Here is a 25,418-nt window from a genome sequence, read left to right on the forward strand (position 1 = left end):
CCGCAATGCTGCTTTTCTAATTCTCATTATGATTAGCATGCAATGTACTACCCGAAGTACTGAATTTACTTCTTCTGTACTCTATATTCTAATGTATCTTCTACCTCTTCTCCCTTACGAACATACTTTCTCATTTTCCATACTTACTTAGGAGACTCCCTTCGATAGGCATCTATTTGCCTCTGGAGGATCCGTGAAATAAAAATCAATCAATCAATCAATCAATCAAAGTGGATAGAAAGCAAGGCGCTAGCGGCTACAGAGTCCCGTTTTAACGGAGCTATTATATGGAAGTGCATGCACGATCTCCAAGCTGCAGGGGAAGGTCTGAAACCGGCTCGGACAACCGCAGTCGTGGATGAAAGCGGAAATCTATGCACGTCACCAGAAGAGCAGGGTCACCGTTTTCGGAGACATTTCTCTGGAGTGCTGAAGATCCATAGCACATGGTCATCTAGTGCGCTGGACTCCATCCCACAACTGCCGGTAGACCAAGATCTCGCTAGTCCCCCGACACTGGAGGAAGTTCGTCGTGCTATTGGCAAGCTCCAGAGCGGGAAATCAGCTGGAGCCTCTGGTATCCTCCCGGAAATGCTGAAATTTGGTGGCGAGCAGCTGTTCCTCAGACTTCATGGGCTGTTTGGCGATGTGTGGCGAGCAGCTGTTCCTCAGACTTCATGGGCTGTTTGGCGATGTGTGGCATGAGGGTCGTGTCCCCCAGTAGTGGGTAGATGCCATGCTGGTGCCAATACCCAAAAAAGGTGACCTCTCCAGGTGCGATAACTGGCGTGGTATAACGCTGGATGTCGTAGGCAAGGCACTAGCAGGAGCCATTCAGCTACACCTCCAGTCTCTCGCCAAAGAATTCCTCCGAGAATTGCAGTGTGGCTTCCGCCGTGGCGGATCATGCTCCAACATGATATTTACCATCCGCCAACTCTTGGAGAAGACAGTAGAACATAAAACCAAGGGTTTCTTTGTCTTCATCGATTTGCGCAAAGCTTACGACTCGGTTCCTCATGAGTGTCTCTGGCAGGTATTGGCTAGAGCTGGAGTCCCTTCACCCATGCTGGTGGTGATCAAGTCGTTTCACACCTCAATGGCTGCTGTATTACGCATGAGTCGTACAACTGTAGATCCCTTTAGCGTTGATAATGGTCTACCCAAGGGTTGCCCAATGGCGTCCGTGCTGTTTAACATTTTCATGTGGGCCGTGGTAAGCAGATGGCAGCAGCGCGTTAGTGGTGTACCTGGTATTGGTTTCAGTTTCTCGCACAAATCTGACACTGGTAACCTCTACAGGAAGTCTCACCGCACCAACCCTGTCACTACCGCTACGGAGGCTGAGTTCGCTGATGACTCGGCATTGTTCGCTACATCAAGAGCTGGTGCCGAGGTCGCATTGACAACCTTTGACAACACAGCGTCCGAATTTGGCCTCGCGGTTAGTGCCACAAAGACAAAGTTTTTGGTTGTTGGTGCTGATGTGTCTGCTGCTGACCGCGTACCCCTCAGTCCAGCTGATGTCGACATTGTCTGTGTCACCGGATTCAATTATCTGGGTTCGGTAATTCACAGCGGTGGCCGTTCATCCTGCGATGTTGACTCCCGCATTGCGAATGCCTCCCGAGCGTGTGGCGCTTTTTAAAAGTCCATATTTGGCAACAAGCACCTGGATCTCCACATCAAGAGGTGTGTGTTCAACGCCTGTGTCTTGTCGCTCTTGCTGTACGGTTCGGAGTGTTGGACGCCTCTTCAACGGGATTTGCAGCGGCTCTCTGTCTTCCGCCACCGATGCATCCGCTCGATCATGGGAGTGTCTCGCCAAGAATGCTGGGATGACCACATCACTAATCACGTGTGAGGTGGGGTGATCCCGACACCATCCGCACAAAGGTGGAGCACCGCCGCCTTGAATGGCTCGGACATGTTGCTCGGATGGGGGACTACCGGCTGCCGAAGGAAGTTCTCTTTGGCAAGCTTCCGTCGCGTCGCACAGCTCATGGCCCTCGTCGGCGCTGGAAGGATTGTATTATGTCTGACCTTCGTTCTCGCGGCCTCGAGGGGGAATGGCGAGCTGAATGCGAGTCGCATTCCACCTGGCTCTCGGCGTACTCTGCACCGGTAGATGCCCAGCACCCCTCTCCCCTCCCGTCACCTGCTACACCTGCGACCGACAGTTTGCACACCCCAGTGATCGCGCACGCCACAAGTGTAGGGTTGAGCGTGCGAAGCCGGTTGCGGAGCAGAAAGGTGCATGCCAGTGTGGAGAGTGTGGCCGTTGGCTGAGGTCCCGTGGAGGTCTGAAAAGGCACAAGTGTACTTACTCCCAGCCAGCAGTCGGTGCACCCCTGCCGCTGCCTGCTTCTCCGCCGTGCTGCGTCGATCACTGCCAGGCTTGTTACCACTGCTTTGCGTATACGCGTGGCCGCGCCCGTCATCGCTGCTCACGGACTTATAGTCGTCCGACCGTTCAGGACCGTCAGGGTTTCACATGTGTTTGCGCCTGCTCCCGCCGATTTCGCTTACCGCATCACCTGGATCGTCACAGGGATGTGTGCTCCTCCTCTCAGCTGCCCCTCCGGGGCCCACGTAACCTTCATGGCAGTGGCTCAACAGGACAGGACAGGTGTGTGTGTGTGTGTGTATCAGTTCCACTCTGACTTAGCCACCCACACAAGTAGGAAGTATAACCTTCACTGGGGGCAGGGGTAACTGCAGTTGGACCCCAGCACGGATACCCTGATGCCATCCATCCGTTTTCTGCACCTTGTCTTCGTCCACTTGCCGAGGTCTGGTGAGCCCATAAGTGGGATCATTTTCCAAGTCCACCCATAGTTTGGGGACTTCAGGGTGTGTCAGCCGTTGGGCGGTTCAATAGCCAGTTGAGTCATCTTTCCAGGATTCCTTTTGAGTCTCTCTCCCTTCTCCCGGGGAGACCCACAAGACCAGTTTGGGCAGTGAGCAAGTACAAGTACAAGCGTGTGTTTGTGTGTGTGTGTGTGTGTGTGTGTGTGTGTGTGTGTGTGTGTGTGTGTGTGAGTGTTTGTGTGTGTGCCACTGAGTGTGTGAGCTCCATTGTGTTTCTGCTTGTACTGTGTGAACTGTGTGTGTGTGTGTGCTGTTGTGTGTGAGTGACATTTTGTGTCTGCTTGTACTGTATGCACTGTAGCTGCTGTGGGAGCCCATAGAATCCTGGAGCATGAAGTGAGGCGCTTGACGTTCAAGGAAGTCAGCGGAAGAGCAAGTTTGGTTATAGCGGATGTAGACTACAGTCTAAGCCAGTAAGTACTACTATGTAGTGGGTTTCATCTTTCTGAACACAGGAAACCTATTCTCATTGAAACCGGATCCACAACTGGTCAATGAATTTGAGACGTCCAAAATCTTCCATAAATCATTTTTCTGACTAGTGGCACTGTAATTCACTGGATTTGAGGTTTATTCTCATGAACTTCCTCTTCCCTCTGAAGAACTGCCTTCCTAAAAACACTGTTTTGGGTGGTATCTCTCTATTGCCATAGTAACGTAGCAAGTAGTTTAGTGTTAGGTCGGCGAAGACAACACTTGGTTCTCATTGTGTGCCACCTCTATCTTTAGCATCATCATCAACCACATTGAGTTATCGCGCCTTGCCATCACAATTGTGGACAACAAAGTTGGCCTTCAACTCGCTGCCTCTGGATCTATGAAGTTGAACAGCAAGTTTTCATATCATTCTGATGGCAGGTATGAATCCTTATTTGCCGTATCCAAACATTGCAATGCTTAATTCATTATGCCTCAAATACATACATGTACTTGTATACATACTTCAAGTACACACAATGGTGCATGTTGGATATCTCCGTCAGGAAAAGCTTCAAATGAAATACACTTCCTCCACATCTTACACATTGTGTCCAACTCTTGCTGAAGTAGTAAAAATAGCATTCCTACGTTAAAGGAATCAGATATGCTATGTCACAGATGTGTTGGCATATGTTGGCAGGTGAAACTGACCTGAGATGCAGCCAGCAGATACATGGCCCAGAATCTGCGAAAACCTGGCTTAGGGTGAAAATTTCACAAAGTGACTTTTCCCATTTTCAGCTTCCATTGGGCATGGGAGGTAGGAAACAAAATACTACAGGCGTGGATCGACTCATAGTGTATCAAAAGTATCTCAAACACACCTTTTGCTGCAGGGGGCGGTTTTGCCATTTCTGGGCTCCGCTTGTTTGCCCCTCAGGGGCTAGCTTAGCACGATGGACACAAATGTATGTGGCGATATCACAGTGGATGATCAGTTTGGTGTTCCAGACCCCGTGCGCAGAGATTCTTTCCGTCAGTCTTGCTCAACATATGAAAGTAATTTTTTTCAAAACCCACGAAGAAATGGAAAGGGAACGTAGTCTTGCGGCCGATCGAGAGTAAAGATTTAATAGAAAAATCGACGACCTCACCCGTTTAGTTTCATGAATGATTTTTGTTTACCAGTAGGTGACCTGACAAGTTTGGCATTTGGGGGCAGGCTTGTTCTGGCCCCTTCGTGCCGCAGGCTGTAGTGACCTGCACAGTTCTGCATGAATTTTGTTTGCTCCTTACTCAGCACATTCTGGGACTGAATACATGTACTGGCATGCTCTGGCGCTACACACCACAAGGAAACCCGACTCCAGTTTATATGGCACCTTTTGAAGGGTGAATCTAGTACAACTGTTCAGAAACAAGCAAGAACACGTCCTTTCAAACTGTTCCACTCTTCATAGTATACATGTGGTGTGCTGGTGTGCTGCAGTGTCTGCTTGGTGGTGACCAGCAAGTGAAATCTAGGCATGCCTTCCAATCCCGTGCACCTAGCTGCCCAGCGAGGAAAGTCTCGAGTGGGGGCCCCTCGATCTGCACGCTCATTCGCCTGGCATTCAGTAGTACTTCATCGCCAAGGACTTCAATTCAAAAATAGTTTTCACACTGCGCTTCAAGCCATTTTCCTCGTGAACTTGCTTCAAACGTATGAGCTCTGCTGCACATGTTCCCTTTGTGTGACGCCCAGAAACAGCTAGTATCTCCGTACTTCGATTGGCTGGATCAATGTCGTCCAGGGTTTCCTTTCTACCGCCATCACGACTCTAACTGGAGCCAATTTCTTCACCATTTTCCGCAGCAGCAGCTAGCGCAGAAATTTCGCCGTCCCTGAGTGTAGAAGATGGAATCGGTTCGATCAGCTGCAAAACTCTTCGTCGTGACTAGAGGAGTAACAGAGAATATTCTACCGGAGCCCTTTGACTTCCCTGACTGCTGAAACCCTTCCTGCCATGACTGCTACTTCTTCAAACAAGCGAGATTCTCTTTGCAGACTTTGGTTCCACTTCACTGCACTCTGCATGGCCAGCGCAAAGCCAGCCTTGATTAGCTCGGCACTGATGTCCACACGACTTGCAGGATCAATATCATCGTACAGCAGCACCAGGGTGGATGTAGCACCTTCCTGAAGCTTTCGGTGAGCGGCACATTGACATGTCAACGGCTTGTCATCGGTCAGCTTGGCAAAACAAGTTGATGGCTTCATCAGACCAAACGCCCGAGGAGCGCTTGCGAATGTTCTGCAGCCCTGCAGGAATTGCTTGGAACGGCAGTGTCAGGAATTCATCCCTCGTTCTCTGTACTTCCGCCTTGCGCATGACCGGCCCTGACCCAAAGTCAACAAACAGAATCATGAGCTTGTCGCCAGTAACCTTACGTTGCACTTTAGCCCGGCAGTCCAGCCCATCTCGTCCCAATCCAGTGCTTGATTGATCCTGATGGCAACCGTCAGTCTGAGGCAAAGTCCATTGCGGACACTCTGAACAAACAGTTTGTCTCTCCCGGCCTTCCCGACGATCCGAACTGGGTAATCCCGCCCCTGCACCCAGCTCCAGAGCTGGGCGCTCCACTTCTGGAGGTCTTTACAACAACTGGTGTGGTCCGCAAACAACTGAAACGTCTTAAGAGCTGCAAGTCTCCTGGAAAAGACGGTATTCCAAATGAAGTCCTTAAACTGCTGGTGCCTTCCTTGTCGTATCCCCTGTGCTTGCTCTTCAACTTGTCATATCGTGCAGGAGTCTTCCCATCTGCGTGGAAATCTGCTATTGTTGTCCCGATCTTTAAGAAAGGACAACGCTCCCAAGCTGTTAATTACAGGCCCATCTCCCTCCTACCAACTATATCCAAGGTCTGTGAACGCATCTTCTATGAATCTCTCTACCACCATGTCACCCCTGCCCTCTCCTCTGCACAATCCGGCTTCTGTCGTGGCGACTCAACTACTTTGCAATTGACACGCTTAATCCAGGATATTTACGGACATCGTAACCTGAAGAAGCATGTAGGTCTTGTCTTTTTTGATCTGTCAAAAGCGTTTGATACAGTCTGGCATCGAGGCCTACTTGCAAAGCTTGAGTACATTTTTCTAGTACGTGGTACAGCTCTGCAGTGGCTGTCGTCATATTTGTCGTCCCGTCATCAAACTGTCCGTGTCTCTGCTTCCTTGTCCGATCCTTTACCTGTAGTGTCTGGTGTTCCACAGGGATCCATACTGGGTCCAATCCTTTTCCTAACTTATGTGAACGATCTGCCCTCTCTAGTTTCAGACGTCAGCCTTTTTGCTGATGACACTGCACTGTTGTGCTCTGACAGCTCGCCGTCCAACCTCGTTACCTCCATGCAGACCGGCATTAACTCCACCATAGCATGGATGGAAGCTTGGAAGCTGAGGCCCAACATCGCCAAGACCGAAGCAATGTTCATCAGCCCATCTCCGCCTACTCAGCCGTTGCACTTTCCAGGAGCCAATGCTAACGTTAAAATTGTTCATGAACACAAACACCTTGGTGCTATATTCGACAGCCATATGTCCTGGTCCCCACAGGTCCAGTCAGTATGCAAGCGAGCTAGCTCCTCCCTTGGCATGTTGCAACCTCACTGCCACTATTTAAATGACCATTGCCGAAAATTGTTCTTTACGTCGTATATTCTACCTATATTTGATTACTGTGACACAGCGTGGTGCGGTCTGTCTCAGGCCCTTCTTCAAATTCTGGAAATACACCAGCGTCTGCTTCTAAAAATCCTGTTTCGCAAAAATCAAACATTCTCCTCCCAACGTCTCTACAGTTTAGCTTCAGTATCTCCCCTCTTAGAGCGACACCAGCAACATCTTTGCATCCTTGTACACATGATCTTATTAGACCTGGCTCCAAAACACTTTGCTAAGTATAACTGGTTTGTGTCCACCAGATCAACACGTCATTCCTTCTCATTACCCCGTGCCAACATCTCCCTGTTTCTGAAATCTCCTATCTTCTCTGCGTGCACTCTCTGGTCTTCCCTGCCAACTAGCCTTAAAGCATGCACAGACATTAAGGAGTTCAAGCTTCAGCTTCTTCGTCCTAAATAATCTCACCATTTTCGTCATGCCTCCCCTTGCAGTACTCTCTTTGTTTCTCTCCTTATTATTCAGTTCACCGTGGTTGGCTACCACCCGACTTCTCATATATATTGGCAGTCTTCTGACGAGCCAGGACGAGCCAGGAGATGTTGAATTAATAATTATAATCATAATAATCTTCAGAGAACACAGCACAACACAGGTCACCAATCTGTAGCTGAAACGATGCATCTGGAGGAGAAGCGCAGTGCTGCGGGATTAAAGCTCCTATCTCGTCAAGCTGCTGCTGCACAGCATGGTCACAGCATGGTCACAGCATGGTCACAGCATGGTCACAGCATGGTCATCCATGATCCTGATGTAGAACATGATGACGTGCCAGATGAAGACAACGTGGACTGGATAGTCCTTGCCCACTTTCAGTTCAATGCAGTGCATGTTCTCAGGGTTGCTGCCGTTGACAGCATGGTTCGTGTCTCTGGAGAAGTCAGCAGAATATGTTAACTCACTGCTCTCTCTGGGTAGCGGAAAAAATAGCAGTCCACAGCATGGCCACACCGTTCACAACCAACTCTTTGTTCAGCAAGATGTTGAATGGTGGTGTCTGATCAAAAAGCTCAATCAGTGTCTGATCAAACAGCTCAATGGTTGTGTCTGATCAAACAGCTCAATGGTTGTGTCTGATCAAACAGCTCAATCAGTGTCTGATCAAACAGCTCAATCAGTGTCTGATCAAACAGCTCAATCAGTGTCTGATCAAACAGCTCAATCAGTGTCTGATCAAACAGCTCAATCAGTTTGGGCTCGCTGGATGTACATGTAGTTGCTTTGTATGCCACACGGGCAACCAGGCACTCCAAGGAGCTCTTGTACAGCTGGTGACCACATGCCACGCGGGCAACTAGGCACTCCGGTCGACCAAAGAGCTCTTGTACAGCTCGTGACCACATGCCACTGGCGTCGGCGGGACCCACACCGGCCAAAGCACACCGTACAGCTTGAAACAGCAGAACACCAAAATCTTGACGCATGTGTTGCAAGTCGGCCAAGCGAATGGCAGTTTGGTTGCCATAATCGACGAACGACACCAACAACATGCTGGGCGATTCCTCCTGCAGAATGCGTACACTGTAAAAGAGACATTCTTCATTGTAGCGAGCCAGGCACACTTCGTCCAACATGGGAACAAAGTACGAGTTTCTGGTCTTGCGATGCAGGATGCTGATGGACTGATTGAGATGTGCCAGTTGGTCAGTTTGATCTGGCATGCATACCTGCACACCTGCACTAGAACTGACCTGCTTCGTCATGAATGCAGGTCAGGTGCACTTTAGTGCAGCCATCCGCTAGCTGTATGCACTGGTATCTCCGTGGCAGGAGCATGAGATACGGTGTTTCGTCCAGCGAGCCCTGGAGACGTGCAGCCGAGAAACCCGGTATAGGCCAGCACCATACGGGCCAACTTCTGCGAAAACCAGGCTTAGGGTGAAAATCTTTTTTTTTTTAGAAAAATGATACGAACTTAGAAGTTGCGACTTCGGCGGTAATAGTCATGAAGTTGATTGTTCCAACTAGGAACACACGCTTCTTGCCGAACTTGACACTTGACTGACTCACGACTGCCATCCGGAGCACACGAGGAGCACGTCGCACCTTCCACTCGGCACACCTGCAAGAAAGCACCACTCCCTGCTCAATACACGGTGTTTCGAGCCTACTCAAGCTCAACTGATGAGGGGTGAATTCCCCGAAACACCGTGTATTGAGCAGGGAGTGGTGCTTTCTTGCAGGTTTGCGGAGTGGAAGGTGCGATGTGCTCCTCGTGTGCTCCGGATGGCAGTCGTGAGTCAGTCAAGTGTCAAGTTCGGCAAGAAGCGTGTGTTCCTAGTTGGAACAATCAACTTCAGAAAAATGATGTTTTGTAAAAAGGTTGGGTCGCGTGGGCGCTTGAGTGCAGTGAAGTGGAACCAAAGTTTGCAAAGAGAATCTCGCTTGTTTGACGAAGTAGCAGTCATGGCAGGAAGGGTTTCAGCAGTCAGGGAAGTCAAAGGGCTTCCGGTAGAATATTCCCTGCTACTCCTCTAGTCCCGACGAGCTGATCAAACCGATTCCATCTCCTACACTCAGGGATGGCGAAATCTCTGCGCTAGCTGCTGCTGCGGAAAATGGTGAAGAAATCGGCTCCAGTTAGAGTCGTGATGGCGATAGCGAGGAGAACCTGGACGACATCGATCCAGCCAATCGAAGTTTTTTTTAATTTATTTTTTACTATTGAGCACTCACTGCATGATGAACTTAAATGAAGAGGAGAACTCGTCACAATGGTACATATTAAGCAGGACGGAGTGGGTGGGACCTGTGAAGCTCCACCGACCAAGGGTCTCGGCACGACAGCTGCACATGTGCACCAAAGGAAACAAAACGGGGAGTGGAAGGGCGGGGAGCAGGAGAGCAAGAACTCCAAGGGTAGGAAAGAGAGGAGGGAGGGGAGGAAACCAGGAAACTTGTTAGTTTGCGAGTTATTCCAAGATATGAGTGCAAACAAGTATGCAAACAAGTACAAAGATAGCAGTATCAAGATCATGATGCAGAGGCGAAAGTAGAGGCTGATTGCCGTGCAGTTTTGACGAAAGATTGGAGTGAGAATGGAGGATAGTTAGAGAGAGATAAGGACATAGTATATTATGGATTGGGAGTTTGATGAGAAGGGAGTGCTCCGAGAACATGAACAGGGTCGTACTGGCAGAAGCCTAGGGGGCAATGTCCGTGGCCAATGACAACCCCGACCGTTTCAGGTAGCGGTAGTTCAGAACCTTGATCTGCTGCATCCCTTTGGCAGACGGTGCATCGCGGAGGAGAATAGCTGGCAGTTCATTCCAGGCTTCGATGAGGCACTCCGGGAAAGAGCCCAGTGCAACATTGCACGATCTGGCAGGTAGGGCTGTCTGGAGTTGAAGCTCGTGCGCAAGGTTGGCTGCCGAGCGGCGACGTGTGGCAGGCGCGATGGCGGGTGCAATGGCTCTGGCTGGGCGTGTCGCTGCAAGAGCTGGTGGGCTTGTGATGTAATGGAACTTGTACAGGGTTGTGAGGCCGGCCACACGGCGCCGCAGGGACAGAGTGTCCATTGCAGCCCCAGTCCCAATCAGGGTTAGGGCACGATGCTGGACTCGGTCCAGCTGTGAGAGATGGGTAGCCACAGCTCCCATCCACACAAGTGGGCAATACTCCATTAGAGGCCGAATGAACCCCCGGTATGCTGTGGCCCGGCCGGGTGGGTCCAGGACATGGCACGCTTTCTGGAAGAAACCAATTCGCTGTGTGGGAATCACTGCAGTTCCTCGAAGATGGTCTGAATGTGATAAATGGGCATCAAACGTCACTTCAAGTAGCTTCAGCCGCGAGCATTCCGGCACCGCTGTGCCGTTGAACTGGATGGGTGGTATCTCCCAGGGTCTGCGGTGGCGGGACACAGTCATGGCCTGTGATTTTGTTGGCTCAAAAGTGACGCGCCACTGAGCACCCCATTCAGCAAGTGCATCCACACCAGCTGTTTGCGGCACACTTCTGTCACAGCATGTGGCGTTGGGATGTGGGCATACGGGAAGTGCGGAGATACTAGCTGGTTCTGGGCCTCACGCAAAGGGAACATGCGCAGCAGAGCTCATACGTTTGCAGCAAGTTCACGAGGACAAAGGCTTGAAGCGCACTGTGAAAACTATTTGTGAATTGAAGTTCTTGGCGATGAAGTGCTACTGAATGCCAGGCGAATAAGCAAGCAGATCGAGAGGCCCCCACTCGAGACTTTCCTCGCTGGGCAGCTAGGTGCGCCGGATTGGACGGCGTGCCGAGATTTCACTTGCTGGCCAGCACAAAGCAAACACTCAGGTAGAATAAGGACACTTTTCTGGTGCCGCTGTACTTCAAGATCAGCGCTGCAACTCGCGATGGTGATAAAGATCAGCGCTGCAACTCGCCATGGTGATAATGCAGCTTACGTCATGTTACCAGGGAAACACATGGCGTTTGGCCTTGTTCCCCGCACTCGAGCGCTGGACTTTTTTTCAAAATCTTGTTTCGAAAAATATTTCCAGTCTTTTGGCAGCACTTGGTCTGGAGGCCAGTCACATGGCAATCTGTACGCGTATCGATCATGGCCATTGTCTTGTGTCGTTTCGAGCTCCAATAGCTTTCTCTGACGAAGGATTCAAATATCATGACGTTCTCATTTATTGTGGGCATGAAGCTCCCCACTCGCAGCGGGGATGACAACGGACAAAATAAATGTGTTGAGTCGCGAGCAGTAGTTATGCTGACAAAAGTGATTAGCTCGGCGCGATCTCGGGTATGTGAGGACTCCTGTTCTAGTTGGGAATACCCCACGGACACATCTAGCTCGAAGCGCAGAGTCGATTGAGAAAAATGACCAGGATCGTAAAGAAAGCTTGTTTGCTTCCACAAAATGTTCTAGTACTGTAGCCGAGTCCATGCACTGAAAACTGCACTTGCCTTGTCTCTGTGCAGTACATCAGTACAGAGTGCACTTGCAAGTCACAACGACTCGAGTACAGTCGCGTACAGACTCAGTTGTGACCAGCTCAATCTCGTAGGAGTGAAGTGCCCCCCTACACAAGGGCATGCACGGTAGATCTACAGCTAGTGTGATGCACTACATGTACAGCACAGTAGCATGCACTACATGTACAGCACAGTAGCATGCACTACATGTACAGCACAGTAGCATGCACTACATGTACAGCACAGTAGCATGCACTACATGTACAGCACAGTAGCATGCACTACATGTACAGCACAGTAGCATGCACTACATGTACAGCACAGTAGCATGCACTATATGTACAGCACAGTAGCATGCACTACATGTACAGCACAGTAGCATGCACTACATGTACACAGCACAGTAGCATGCACTACATGTACAGCACAGTAGCATGCACTACATGTACAGCACAGTAGCATGCACTACATGTACAGCACAGTAGCATGCACTACATGTACAGCACAGTAGCATGCACTACATGTACAGCACAGTAGCATGCACTACATGTACAGCACAATAGCATGCACTACATGTACAGCACAGTAGCATGCACTACATGTACAGCACAGTAGCATGCACTATATGTACAGCACAGTAGCATGCACTACATGTACAGCACAGTAGCATGCACTACATGTACACAGCACAGTAGCATGCACTACATGTACAGCACAGTAGCATGCACTACATGTACAGCACAGTAGCATGCACTACATGTACAGCACAGTAGCATGCACTACATGTACAGCACAGTAGCATGCACTATATGTACAGCACAGTAGCATGCACTACATGTACAGCACAGTAGCATGCACTATATGTACAGCACAGTAGCATGCACTACATGTACAGCACAGTAGCATGCACTACAAGTAGTTTCACAGTAATTTGTGTGTAGGAGACATTGTCGGCTATTTTGAAACAGCAATGACCATGATGACAGCATCCTCCATAAATGCGGAGCGTGGGGAATGTCTTTGGCGAATGAGAGCTGTTGCATTGGCTACCTGTACATTCCAGCAAGCGGGAATGTGCTGGATATCGATGCTAAACACCCGTTCTTGGTGGTGGTGAGTCTGAGCAGACCTCGAGGTACGACGGCTTTGTATACTAAATGTGTACAGTGCGTATGGTGAAACAAATCGACACTGGTTTCCAGCGAAATGTTGTTATCTATGTACAATATCCACCAATATCCTTTATCTAGGGCCCAAAGGCTATCCAATTCACCAGGATTTGTGGCCTTATTATTTTCGTTTTCTCCGCGTTTTGGGTTGAAATTTGAATATAAAAAGTAGCACTGATGACGTCATTCAGCTCAAATTCGAAATTTGATATCGGAAATCGATGACAACTAACCCAATGTATCGACACAGAAAACTTGGTTGAAAAAATATTGATGGAAGACAAAGTTATCACCAATACAAGTTTTGTACACACATGATCACCTTATTAAACCTGAGCAATGCAGCACGTCAGCACACTATGCGCATACTATGAACAGTGGAACAGTTTGAAAGGCTGTGTTCTTGCTTGTTTCTGAACAGTTGTACTAGATTCACCCTTCAAAAGGTGCCATCTAAACTGGAGTCGGGTTTCCTTGTGGTGTGTAGCGCCAGAGCATGCCAGTACATGTATTCAGCCCAGAATGTGCTGAGCGAGGAGCAAACTAAATTCATGCAGAACTGTGCAGGCCACTACAGCTGGCAGCACCAAGGGACCACAACAAGCCTGCCCCACATGCCTACCTTGTCATGTCACCCAAACAAAAATCATTCATGTCTCTTCCTTCAGTCTGGTGGATCTCTCTTCATTTCTTTCCTATGATAACAATTGTATGTTCTTTTGGATTTTTTAACACAATACCTTGGTGTGTTTGAGATACTTTTAATACCACTATGAGTCGACCCACACGTGTAATATTTTGTTTCCTGACCTCCCATGCCCAGTAGAAGCTGAAAATGAGAAAAGTCATTTTGTGAAATTTTCACCCTAAGCCTGGTTTTCGCATATTCTGGGCCATACACTGTGAGCATGGAGTTGAAACGATGCAGCGCCCTCTCAGCCAAGTCATCCGACAGGCGAGACAAAATCTGGTTCTAACTGTACGCTCCCAAGCCAAGGACATGCACGGCTGGATGTTCTGCACTATCCCCAGAGCTTCTGTAGCCTATGTTCAGCCCTTCATGGACTTTTTGAAGTATTTTTCGCATTTTCCGCATCTATCCATGGCAACGTTCAAGCCGCGCACAAAGCATAAGGTAAACATCACGTGGAAAAGAGAATGGAGAACGTGGTTTTGGTTTGTGGCCAACGCGTCTCCAAAGCAACAAGTCATGCTTAGCAGTCATGGATAAATGCCGCAGAGCAAAATTCAATAGCGCACATTGCTATGCATGAAAATTACGTGCAGTTCCTACGTTATTTTGATACGGAATTACGTAGAGCAAAACCTCCCTAATAACCATTGCACAAAATCGTATGACACCTGTACGTTTTAGATCTGCCTTGATGGAGATGACGCCACCCGTGCATTTCGCATCATGCTACCCTCAAATAATGTTGTACCAGCGCATGTGGGGAGTATTGCATGCCATTACTTGTACTTTTCAACTCAGGATTTACCTAGTTACCACTTGTAGCCAGGGCATCTCCGCTCAATCTCCGCTCAATCTCCGCTCAATCTCCTTCTAAAGAAAACGAGGAGTCTTTGAAGTCAATGGGAGGATCAGATCCAAGGCCTACAGCGTCGATGCAGTGCATGGTGCTATCGGTTGGAACAGCGGAGAAGCAGCTGGAGTCTTTGTCTACGGAAAGGAGAAAAGCGATACTGCACGGCAAGGAAGAGGTCAACGGCGAGACTGTGTGGAACACAGAGATCGGGTGTGTGTTATCTGGTTCAGCGCCCGCCCCGGGTCGAAGCAGTGGACCGGTGACCGTGTCGTGTGTCAAAGCCCACCTCGATAAGCTTCAAGAGTTAGCTGAAGTGGTGATCACTGATTTTCCACCATGGCCACCACTGCAGCACCAAATTACGCGTAGTGAGCCTCGAATCGCTTGACTTGGCAGTTGTGGTACGACGGTGAGAAGCCCTTTGGTGGGGAGAATGATATGGAACCACAAGTTCTCAAGTGTGAAAGGCCTTCTTGTTTGTGACATTGTGGACGTTTCAATGCAGTTGTGTCTCGACTCCGTCGTACCGCTGATGTTTACGGCGTGGTATACGCTACATGCGCTATGTGCGCTATGTGCGCTATGTGCGATTTGCTGTGTGCGCTGTAGTTGCATGTTGTATGTGTATGCTTTTCTTTTTTAGAGAACCAGAGGGTTCACAACACCAATTGTAAGAGAGCTTCGCTGCGTTTTTCAGATAATTCTTGAACGTCCATTGGATTGTTCTGTACCTTATATGACTTTGTGTATAGTTTGGGCGTTGCTGATGCGGGTGTCATTCACATGTCTATCGATAACTTTGATATCGAGCTCGAATTCAAGATTGGTAAGTAGATTACCGGGTATCAGAGTAGATGTACAGTTACATGTATATACACTTAAGTCTATCCATGCCTCTGCCAGTCCGCCCGCCTGCCCTTACACCCATCCGTCCGTCCAAAGTGACAAAAGCAATCCCTGTGTATAAGCACTGGTTGCCGCCCTACATGCACAAGCGCACAATTGCAGCATGCAAGTGATCGCAGGCTGGGATTACTAGTACCATCTACACAGTATGCAGTCGAGTTAAGTACCTCTGTTTTCTGTGGGTGAGGGTGATACTCCGCCAATCTCCATCGATTTCGCTTCTCAAGCTGTAATACGATAGCAGATAGATTCATGCCTGCAGGTTATTACGTATTTCAGTCATTCACCATACAAACATAAGCTACTTCCTCCGTTAACAAAAACTTCGTGATGGAATTTTGAGGGGCTGATTAGGGCACAAACTGCCGTGAAATGAGTCGCAATCACTTTCTTGGCCTTCCCTGGCATTGCCAGGGAAGGCCAAGAAAGTGATTGCGACTCACCCCAGTGGCATGCCATGACAGAGGTACGATGCAAGGAAAGCAACCTTTCACAACAAGCCGAGCGGAATCGATGGTTGCGCTGTGGAAACATAGGTGATGACAGTCATGGCCAGCGAAACTGAAATACCACTTCTCCGAGGGGATATTGCGCTGCTTGGCCTCTCTACCACTGTAGCGCTGAGTAAGTTGGAGAGTGATAAAACGGAGCAGCTAGCCCACACAATGAGCGAGTGAACAAGGAGCTGCTCCGATCGCACGGCTGAATGAAAATAACTCTGAACTCAAGTTCTTGTTCAACCTGCGCAAAGTCCAGATTCGAATGCTGATCACCATGCATTCTTTCAGAAGTCTGCAGTCCGATGCGAGTCTCGTGGCTAAAGAAAGTCGACTGGACTTGCTAGCCGCTGCCGTTCAGTGCTGGTATCCATTAGAGAAAATGGAATCAGTTTGGCTGTGCCTTTACTCCTCGTTTCGCGGAGTTCTGGAGAGCGAAGACGAAACCAGGGAGTCGTAAAATATTGCTCACGACTCCCGGGTGGAAACGAGTAATCGCCGTCGCGGCGGATCACGCAGCTTGAAAGCCAACTTACCTGAACGACAGCGACATCAAGGTCAGCGGAGTGTGATCAAAGAAGCCGAGGAAAGGCTGAAACGAGCTGAACAACGACTCGAGAGAGAGATGACGACTCGCGTACAGCAGATGACGACTCGCGTGCAGCAGATGACGACAGCGACGCAGGTCAAAAATGAATCGAGCGAAAGCGACGCAAACTGAACTCTCTGCTCATTCCGCCAACAGTTTCTCTTGTAAAGACGCTGTACATAGGCTGAATCACCTTCGTCCAGTCATTTGCAGTCGATACAAACTGTTCTTGGCCTGTTCTCAGCGTTTTCATATCCATCAAAATCCATCACGAAGTTTTTGTTAACGGAGGAAGTAGTAGTATAACACAACATGCACTAGTACTACATGTATAACACAACATACACTATTACTACATGTATAACACAACATACACTAGTTACTATAACACAGCATACACTAGTTACTAAGACAGTATACTCTTGCGACTTGTGGCACACAGTGCATGACCAGTGCATGAACAGTGCATGTACAGTGCATGTACAGTATATGTGACATAGTCAGCATGTACAGTATATGTGACATAGTCAGCATGTACAGTATATGTGACATAGTCAGCATGTACAGTATATGTGACATAGTCAGCATGTACAGTATATGTGACATAGTCAGCATGTACAGTATATGTGACATAGTCAGCATGTACAGTATATGTGACATAGTCAGCATGTACAGTATATGTGATATAGTCAGCATGTACAGTATATGTGACATAGTCAGCATGTACAGTATATGTGACATAGTCAGCATGTACAGTATATGTGACATGTACAGTGCATGTACAGTATATGTGACATAGTCAGCATGTGTTCAGGTAACCTCCAAACAGCAGTGACATCTACGCAACAATAGTTAAGGGTCGTCGGAATTTTTTTGTCATCCAAAAAACGAACATCGTTCCTTTCGTACTCGAATCCCTTTGCCTATAGTTTCTCGCCACTAAGTTTTCATTTCATCAATAGCAAAGTCTGGAATTCTGGATATTTCAATGCGCTTCTAGCCAAGTTATGATAACATCTATAACCAATTCTGGACTGGTCAATCTTTGGATTCGAACACTGTAACTAATTGCTTGTGATGAGCACATCTCTATCAGATGTGTTCAGTATAATCTCTCTGCCGTCGGCTCTGTCTCTGTCGCCCTGTCTATCCCTCTGTCGCTATGTGGCTCTCTCTCTCTCACTCTCTCTATCTCCACCCTCTCTCTCCCTCTCCTTCTCCCTCTCTCTACCTCTATCTATCTATCTATCTATCTATCTCTCTCTCTCCTTCTTTCGGTGCTATATGCCATGTTGGGACACTTAGATGTCTCTCTTTCTCTCTGTGTCTCTGTTTCTGTCCCTCCCTCTTTATATCTCTTTCTTTCTCTCTTTCTCTCTCTCTATCTATCTATCTCTTTCTTTCTTTCTCTCTCTCTCTCTCCTCCCTCTCTCTCTCCTCCCCCCCTCTCTCTCTCTCTCTCTCTCTCTCTCTCTCTCTCTCTCTCTCCTTCTTTCTGTACTATATGCCATGTTGGGACACTTAGATGTGAAGGCTGGAGGTGATCAGATGGACAACGATGGCCATATCGTTACAAGAATAAATCATCCGCAAACAAAGGTTAAGATACAGAAAGTCAATGTGGACATTGAAGGCCATGGAGAGTAAGTCAATCGTCACCATGGAAAAATGGAATAATGAATGCAATGAAATCTGCATGTAGCCCCTCCTTGGCATGGAAAGTTAGTCCGATTGGCAGATGTCCTTATTACACAAGCTATGATGTATGTTGAAAACGAATGGTTTTAGCAGAGATTGAACTTTAAGCCCGATGATTCCCGATTTCGCATTAACCACCAGGGTGCCAGTGTGCATGCTGAAGCATGGTCTGAGACAGGTGCTTACTAACCACAGGTGGGCACTAAAGACGGGTGGTCTCTAAAGACAGGTGGTCTCTAAAGACAGGTGGTCTCCTCTTGCAGCGGTTGCTAAAGATCGTTTCTGCTACTGATGGTTCTCTAATTAAATTAAATGTGATGACACGCACAAGGAAAGGAAGGATTTCCCCAAACCAATAGTATTTTATCAATCGGAAATTATCTAAAATAAAGTGATATTGCGACCTCGGTAGTAATGCAAAGTGGAAGAAGTTGCTCCGAATATAGAGCTCAAACTTCTGCCAACTAACACTTAGCTTAGTCGTGAGTCGCACACAGTGTTCTTTGTGACTTTTCCTGTCCTGGCTCACTTGATATGATGTTGTATTATCCTGTCCCAAGTCTGGAGCACCTGAAACAGTTTATATTTTTATCTCGAAACAAGGATAGAACCCTAGGTGTAAGAGACTTCCAACTATGCACAATGTCAGGGCTCACCACGATCATACAAAATTCAAAAAGCGTCGACCATCATTTTGAAAACATGGCGATGCCGCCAAGGCCAGAGTTTGTGCAGTCATAGCGGCTACGCACCCGAGTTCATGCTGATCGATGTACCGCGATGTACAGTCGAGTCGTAAAATACGGGTATTTTACGACTCCCTGGTCAAGTCTGTACAGCGAAGGGCCAGTACCGAAGAGAATCTTGTTGTTTGATGCCGGGAAAGACACGCAGAGAAGACGTCCTTTCTCCAAGCCATCTTGGTCATTTTCTCAATCTGCTGCTGGATGTCGACCAAGATAGGTCCATGAGGTGCTGGTGAACTGGAGTCCTGGCATCTACAAGACTTTGCCACGCCTAGCTAACCAATGTTGTCAGTAGAACTCAGCGTTTCCTGATCCCGACTCTGCACACTCTTTTCTCTTTGACCTCGCAGCTTTCACCCTGCGAGTGTGGAGTTTCCTGGCCGCAAAAGAATTCCTTAGTCATGACCATGATGACAAGTGACTGGTATGATCCCTGACTAGTAGAGTCCTTAGCTTGAGTCAACGCGATGGTAACCTCTTCACTTGGAATGCTTGCTGACTCCTCGGCCCTTTCTTGTTGCACTTGCAGATATTCGCACGGCTGCAAGGTTTTGTTGGTGCGCAAGGGAACGCACAGCCGACCTTGATGTCTTCAAAAAAGTACTTCAGCGGTTCTACTTGGCCGATTCTCATAGCTCATTTTCAAGGTCTTGGAATTCTCTATCGGTTTACCGTCCCCGATTTCAATATTTCGTCTTCATTCACTTGTTCGCACGTCTTCAAGTTTGAGTGATTTCACCATCCGAACTCAGCAAAATGAAGGCCAAATGGAAAAATTCGAGACGGTAACCCTCCAAAGACATACCTTCTGAACACGAATCCACAATGGCCAAATGTCTAAAACCAACTAATACAGCCAAATTAAGCTCAGAAAACACCCCACAATTGCAAGAAACAGCCTGTTTTTCCGTGCGCTTATTGGTCAAATCCAAATGACCCTTATTGCCGTTTTGTACGGTCGTGGTGAGCCCATTCCTGAATGTACTCAGGCGTACCCCACATCCTCTGAAGCTGTGCCAAGCAAGAACAGAGTTGGTCCTTCATACAATGATTTTTGGGACTGAGACACCTTCTTCATGAGACAAACAAAGTTTCCTTTTCCATTATTTTCTCATTACATTGTATCTACAGTCGACTCCATTTGTAACCAACTCGCATAGCGAATTTCGTGATATAGCGGATCATTGTCCATGTCCCTGTCTGAACCCATACTTGTACAAAATTGATGCTTTATAGCAAACAGTTTTCGTTTATAACAAACCAAATCGTGTAGGGCTGCATGTACACCAAGTACACACGTGCTGTCATGGACCATATACTGTATCAGTCGTGCTGCATCTACACCAAGTACACAGGTGCTGTCATGGACCATATACTGTATCAGTCCATCAGGATTTGCTGCTTGTATAGTGTGAGTGCATGTATGATATAACGAACTTTGGCTATAAAGAACTTTGGCTATAACGAACTTTGGCTATAAAGAACTAATTCTCCTGCACAATGGTGCTCGTTATATCAGGAGTGGACTGTATGTCCTCCATTGCACACTGTCCTCCATTGCACACTGATTTCCATTGCACACTGTCCTCCATTGCACACTGATTTCCATTGCACACTGCCCTCCATTGCACACTGATTTCCATTGCACCCTGATTTCCATTGCGCCCTGATTTCCATTGCACACTGATTTCCATTGCACACTGATTTCCATTGCACACTGATTTCCATTGCACACTGATCTCCACTACACACTGATTTCCACTATACACTGATTTCCACTACACGCTGATGCACTGCATGAGTGTGGAGTGTACTGTACACTACACATCCGATGTACAAGTACACTACACACTGATACACACCACACGCTGATATACACTACACACTGATACCAAGAGTAGATAAACAAGAGTGTGCAACTCGCGGATGGGTTGGCTCACGGCGGAATTTTTTGTTGACGTAATCTTTTCGACGACGCACGCGCTGCGAGCCTTTTGGAGAGTTTTCCCTCGTGCACTTGGCTGGGCTTTACACTACAAGGTCGGTGCCCAGCACGTGCTCTCACACTGCTCTGCGGCAAAATCCGCGTTTCTCTGAAAAAAGGTGACGTAAACAAAAAATTCCGCCGTGGGCGCGGGGTATCTGCAGATTGTGCAGGAGAGATCCGGAGTTGCACACTCTTGTTTATCTACTCTTGCTGATACACACCACACGCTGATATACACCATACACTGATATACACTACACACTGATATACACCACACACTGATATACACCATACACTGATATACACCATACACTGATATACACCATACACTCATATACACCATGCACTGGTATACACCACACACTGATATACACCACACACTGATATACACCACACACTGATATACACCACACACTGATATACACCATACACTGATATACACCATACACTGATATACACCATACACTGATATACATCATACACTGATATACACTACACACTGATATACACCACACACTGATATACACCATACACTGATATACACCATACACTGATATACACCATACGTATAGATTATAGACCGGTTAGGAGGTCTATACAGGATATATAGACCGAGTAAAAGACCGAGGTCCCCCGAGGTCTTTTACGAGGTCTATATATCCTGTATAGACCAACTATGAGGTCTATAATCTATTTATCGTGTTCTCCACGCAATAGTTTCTCTTCATATACGACATATCCTTGTAATTCTAGTATTATACTATAGCCTATACCGCATTGTACTGCATTGAAAGTCAAGATCATTGTTTAAACTAGGTTCAGCATCGGTAGCACAGTGGCTGGGTGGTAAGGAAGAGTGACTGAGATTCACAAGGTTGTGGGTTCTAATCCCATCTTGTGTATTTCTGCTTTCTTCAAATATTTCTTTTTCTAAGTTGGAGAGAAAATTTCTAAGTCCAAGAAGTTCTAAGGAGTCAAATATAAGTAGTCAAATATTTCGCGTATTTGACTAAGCAGTCAAATACGCGATATATTTGACCGCTTAGGCATCAGGGAAATTAGTGGGGTCAAATACTAAGAAGGCGATAAACTGATATACACCATACACTGATATACACCACACACTGATATACACCACACACTGATATACACCATACACTGATATACACCATACACTGATATACACCATACACTGATATACACCATACACTGGTATATACCCTACACTAATATACACCACAAACTTATATACACCACACATCGATAACAATGGGTATGGTATTGACCTGCACGACTGCTTATTAATTTGAAATGGTTACAGCAGTAGAGCACCGGGGGCTGCAGAGAATCTCCCTCTGGCTCTGGTTTGAGTCGCGAGATGGATGCAACTCTATCCTCAGACTTCTTTCCTTCTTCAATTCATTAAAAAAATCTGTGTATCAAACATTTGTTTGGTTACATGATAATTTGGGAAGGTAGGAAGGTGTATATTTTTTCAATGATTGCCTGATCTTGTAAAGCAGTGTGAATCTGTTGACTTGATTACTTTCTCAGGGCATTCTACAAGATTCTACCACTGAATGAGATCATCAGAGTTGAACTCGAGCAACAGGTAACGATTACTAACCAGTCTTCATTCTGTTGTACACAGGATGTAGATCTCGATTCTCGACCGTATGGGAGGGAAACCTATGACCACTCACTGTATGACCACTCACTGTATGACCACTCACTGTATGACCACTCACTGTATGACCACTCACTGTATGACCACTCACTGTATGACCACTCACTGTATGACCACTCGCTGTATGACCACTCACTGTATGACCACTCACTGTATGACCACTCACTGTATGACCACTCACTGTATTTCCGGGTGTTAGCCGCACTTTAAAACACATAAAGGACTCAAAATCGCCCCTGCCACTTTGTCTCCAAATGTTGGATGCGAATTGACCAGCCCTACAGCTATATGTGTACTATAATATGCATGAAGACTATACATGCATGAAGCTTCATGCATGTATAGTCTTCATGCATGTATAGTCTTCATGCATGTATAGTCTTCATGCATGTATAGTCTTCATGCATGTATAGTCTTCATGCATGTATAGTCTTCATGCATGTATAGTCTTCATGCATGTATAGTCTTCATGCATATATAGTCTTCATGCATGTATAGTCTTCATGCATATTATAGTATACATGTACTTGGTCGCACTTACTAGAATGTGCGCTTCGCTTCGAACGTTGTTGCAAAAGCGCAAGTTCTCGAGAGTGAAAGGCCTTCTCGCTTGTGACATTGTGTTCGTTCCAATGGAGTTGTATCCCGACTCCGCCATACCGCTGATGTTTACGACGTGGTATACGCTACATGCGCTATGTGCGGTTTGCTGTGTGCGCTGGAGTTGTATGTTGTATGTGTATGCTTTTCTCATATACGCTGTCATTTTCACGCTATAACTACCTGGTGGTTTTAGTGTTAGTTATTCATTCATTCATTGTTCATATTGTTAGTCGATGGAAGTGAAATATACTGTTGAGAATAAATAGTTCTCCTCGTGCCGTGTGGTCGTTCGTTCCTGACACTTTAGAGAACCAGAAGGCTCACAACATTTGGCGACCACGCCAGGATACGAAGCGAGCATGGCACAGGAACTATGGATCATTGAAGCCAGCTTTATCGCTAGCGGAATTCGGTATGGATTTGAAGGCGATAGGTTGAGAGAATACGTGGAGAAGAGGCTCCGACAGAGCGAGGAGTTTGAAGAGCGCAGTGCTAGACGGCCGGAGGGTGCGCTCCGCACAGAGTTTGACGAAAAGCTCAAGAAGATGAACGAGCGCATCGCCAGCAGTGAATATGAGGGAGCAAAGCGAGATTTGCTTGCCTCACGCGAAAGGACGCCGAACAAGGCGTGGAAGACTTTGCTTACAGACAAGCAGCGGTCAGAGGAGTATTCGAAGCCAGTGGGAGGATCAGATCCAAGGCCTACTGCGTCGATGCAATGCATGGCGACATCGGTCGGAGACGCTCAGAAGCACGTAGAAGCGCAAGACGTAGAGGCGCAAGACGTAGAGGCGCAAGACGTAGAGGCGCAAGACGTAGAAGCGCAAGACGTAGAAGCGCAAGACGTAGAAGCGCAAGACGTAGAAGCGCAAGACTTAGAAGCGCAAGGCGTAGAAGCTGAGGAAATGAGAAGGGCGATACTGGTTAGTACGGAAGAAGTAAGCGGCGAGACTGTGTGGAACACGGAGACCGAATGTAGGTTATCTGGTCCCGCGTCCGCCCCACGAGGCAGTGGCCCAGTGACTGTGTTGTGTGTGACAGCCCAGATCGGCAAGCTTGGTATTGAGAATGTTGAGGTGAAGCCGTTCGGTGCGGAATCAACCCAACAGCGGATGGACAAGTTCGCCATCACGATCCTGGGTAGCTCCGCAGTCATTCCGGTATGTGCTCTCGTGAAGCCAACGTTAGAGCTTCATCTGAAGTGCGCAAGCCCGCAGACCATTGCTCAGTTGGCAGAAATGGTGAGCACTCGTAATATTCCACCTTGGCCACCGCCACAGTAGCGGATGACTCGTTCTGGTCGTGTAGTCAGAGCCCCGGTCGTTTTTGACTTATGAGTTGTTGTACGGCGGTGAGAAGCCCTTTGGTGGGGAGAATGTTGCGAAAGCACAAGTTCTCGAGAGTGAAAGGCCTTCTCGCTTGTGACATTGTGTTCGCTCCAATGCAGTTGTATCCCGACTCCGCCGTACCGCTGATGTTTACGACGTGGTATATGCTACATGCGCTATGTGCGGTTTGCTGTGTGCGCTGTAGTTGTATATTGTATGTGTATGCTTTTCTCATATACGCTGTCATTTTCACGCTATAACTACCTGGTGGTTTTAGTGTTAGTTATTCATTCATTCACTGTTCATATTGTCAGTCGATGGAAGTGAAATATACTGTTGAGAATAAATAGTTGTCCTCGTGCCGTGTGGTCGTTCGTTCCTGACACTTTAGAGAACCAGGGGGTTCACAACAAACGTCTACAAAACAAATTCAAATAATCTCAGGACGGAAAAAACTTTCTAGCTAATTTACACTGTCCTTCAGTTGTCGATTTGTGATCTTGAAGAAGAAATGGGTCCAACTCGAAAGGAAGCAGCGCCTCGAAAATCATAGTCAACTCGAGCATTTCGCGTCCAAATTTCGTCATCAGATGACTCCTGTTGCACCACGCGCAACACAGAGAAGGCCTGGTGCTGAAATCAAAACCCAAATGCTATGGAGAATTGTCACGTAGCACCAGAAACTCCTGCATCATCGTTCTCGATTGCCTCCGGGCGGATTGAAATCGCTGCAGTCGC

At 47.5% G+C, this 25,418-nt stretch overlaps 1 protein-coding gene across 1 annotated transcript in view; it reads left to right on the top strand.

Annotated features, from left to right (window-relative positions):
- The window catches only part of LOC135823319 (uncharacterized), an 85,413-nt gene that overhangs the window by 3,480 nt on the left and 56,515 nt on the right, over positions 1-25,418 (top strand). The window contains exons 2-6 of the mRNA XM_065336182.1: positions 3,173-3,284; positions 3,601-3,729; positions 15,392-15,465; positions 18,157-18,274; positions 22,617-22,674. Coding sequence (XP_065192254.1) covers positions 3,173-3,284; positions 3,601-3,729; positions 15,392-15,465; positions 18,157-18,274; positions 22,617-22,674 — 491 coding nt within the window. The remainder of the gene's footprint in view (positions 1-3,172; positions 3,285-3,600; positions 3,730-15,391; positions 15,466-18,156; positions 18,275-22,616; positions 22,675-25,418) is intronic.

This window comes from Sycon ciliatum, chromosome 8 (assembly GCF_964019385.1).
Source record: "Sycon ciliatum chromosome 8, ocSycCili1.1, whole genome shotgun sequence".
In the NCBI taxonomy this organism is placed as follows: domain Eukaryota; kingdom Metazoa; phylum Porifera; class Calcarea; order Leucosolenida; family Sycettidae; genus Sycon; species Sycon ciliatum.